The 2,500-nt window shown below is 37.3% G+C and overlaps 1 protein-coding gene across 1 annotated transcript in view; it reads left to right on the top strand.

Annotated features, from left to right (window-relative positions):
• LOC137627414 (uncharacterized) overlaps positions 1 to 958 on the top strand; it is a 9,592-nt gene extending 8,634 nt beyond the window's left edge. Inside the window, exon 5 of the mRNA XM_068358506.1 lies at positions 810 to 958. Coding sequence (XP_068214607.1) covers positions 810 to 919 — 110 coding nt within the window. The 3' untranslated portion in view covers positions 920 to 958. The remainder of the gene's footprint in view (positions 1 to 809) is intronic.
• Positions 959 to 2,500: the final 1,542 nt, after the last annotated feature.

Genomic DNA, 2,500 nt, shown 5'->3' with positions numbered 1-2,500 from the left:
ATTTACGTAAAATAAAAAACTATTTGATAATGCAATAAATAAAGATTACTATAATGTATATATTTTAAACTTCAATTATCATTAAGGAATTTCTCATAATTCTTGAAATTTATATATTCTTTAGTAAAATGTAAAAGACGTTTTAGCGAATTACTGAGTTGATCTTTTAAACTCTCTTCGTGATCTTTTTTTTTTAAACTCTATCTCACTTTCCATATAAATACTAATTTTCGTCGTTACCAAACATATGCACACGAACATACGCAATTGAATTCATGGACAATAATATGCTTTTTATGATAATATTTACATTATGATATTATAACTTAGGTATGGTCTTAAACTTATGAAATTCCTACGAACTAGAAAAGCACTTTGAGCGTGCAGACCTCCACCATGGCAGTTTATTTCAATCGACCTTTTGCTTGACCTTGACCTTTGACCTTTGACCTAGGACTTTCAAAATTGAATCACTTCCACGTCTCAACAATTAATTCCTGAAAGTTTCAGTATTCTTTGTATGAAATTGTAGCGGGGAAATTGTTCAGAAACAAACAGACAAACAGGCAAACATACAAAGAGGGGTGAAAACATAACCTCATCCCAATTTCGTTGGCGGAGGGAATCATAAAAAGTGAATATTAATTTCAATTAAAAGCACATACTGTACATTCGATGATGTTTGGTGATAAATCAAATCAAATAAAAACTTGACTTACTCAATTCGTAAAAACGATGTATGATACACATAAAGGTAATTTATCCAAAATCGAATTAATATTCTAATATTTCAATTATGTTTCTTGCAGAGTCTAAAGTTCAACCCAGCACGAATGGTAGTCGCCTGTGTTTGGAACCCAGGAAGTCCGCTCATATCAGTGAAAACAGCTTGTATGGTGCTGTCATCGATAGGAGATAGCAGATTCTCTCTCTCTCTCTCTCTCTCTCTCTCTCTCTCTCTCCTCTCTCTCTCTCTCTCTCTCTCTCTCTCTCCCTTGTCAAGATCCTTGGACATGATGTGTCGTACAATGCTGGTGGCATTTTTAAATCTATATCAGAAGCAGGTCTTCTTAATGCTATTCAACTTTTATAACATATTTAGTTCTCTGGTTTTAATTGAATATTATGTTATTTTTTTATTTATAATAAAGGACATTGGCGTCAATGACCTTCGATTTAGGGATGCCAGAGAAATTCAAAGCAATCTCTCTCTCTCTCTCTCTCCTCTCCTCTCTCTCTCTCTCTCTCCTCTCTCTCTCTCTCTCTCTCTCTCTCTCTCAACTATGTTTCCGCTTAGCTTTCATAAATCAGATAGCATTTCCATTTAACAGACATAGAATCAACTAGCATATCTCTCTCTCTCTCTCCTCTCTCTCCTCTCTCTCTCTCTCTCTCTCTCTCTCTCTCTCTCTCTCTCTCTCTCAACTATGTTTCCTCTTAGCTTCCATAAATCGGAAAGCATTTCCATTTAACAGACATATAATCAACTAGCTTATCTCCTCTCTCTCTCTCTCTCTCTCTCTCTCTCTCTCTCTCTCTCTCTCTCTCTCAACTATGTTTCCTCTTAGCTTCCATAAATCGGAAAGCATTTCCATTTAACAGACATATAATCAACTAGCTTATCTCTCTCTCTCTCTCTCTCTCCTCTCTCTCTCTCTCTTCTCTCTCCTCTCTCTCTCTCTCTCTCAACTATGTATCCTCTTAGCTTCCATAAATCAGAAAGCATTTCCATTTAAACAGACATATAATCAACTAGCATCTCTCTCTCTCTCTCTCTCTCTCTCTCTCTCTCCTCTCTCTCTCTCTCTCTCTCTCTCAACTATGTTTCCGCTTAGCTACCATAAATCAGAAAGCATTTCCATTTAACAGACATAGAATCAACTAGCATCTCTCTCTCTCTCTCTCTCTCTCTCTCTCCTCTCTCTCTCTCTCTCTCTCTCTCTCTCTCAACTATGTTTCCTCCTAGCTTCCATAAATTAGAAAGCATTTTCCATTTAACAGACATATAATCAACTAGCATCTCTCTCTCTCTCTCTCCTCTCTCTCTCTCTCTCTCTCTCTCTCTCTCTCTCTCTCTCAACTATGTTTCCTCTTAACTTTCACAAATCAGAAAGCATTTCCATTTAACAGACATATAATCAACTAGCTTATCTCTCTCTCTCTCTCTCTCTCTTCTCTCTCTCTCTCTCTCTCTCTCTCTCTCTCTCCTCTCTCTCTCTCCTCTCTCTCTCTCTCTCAACTATGTTTCCTCTTAACTTCCACAAATCAGAAAGCATTTCCATTTAACAGACATATAATCAACTAGCTTGTCTCTCTCTCTCTCTCCTCTCTCTCCCCTCTCTCTCCTCTCTCTCTCTCTCTCTCTCTCTCTCTCTCTCTCAACTATGTTTCCTCTTAACTTCCACAAATCAGAAAGCATTTCCATTTAACAGACATATAATCAACTAGCTTATCTCTCTCTCTCTCTCTCTCCTCTCTCTCCTCTCTCTCTCCTCTCTCT

This window comes from Palaemon carinicauda, chromosome 35 (assembly GCF_036898095.1).
Source record: "Palaemon carinicauda isolate YSFRI2023 chromosome 35, ASM3689809v2, whole genome shotgun sequence".
Lineage (NCBI taxonomy): Eukaryota > Metazoa > Arthropoda > Malacostraca > Decapoda > Palaemonidae > Palaemon > Palaemon carinicauda.
This window is presented reverse-complemented; position numbering and strand designations above follow the sequence as displayed.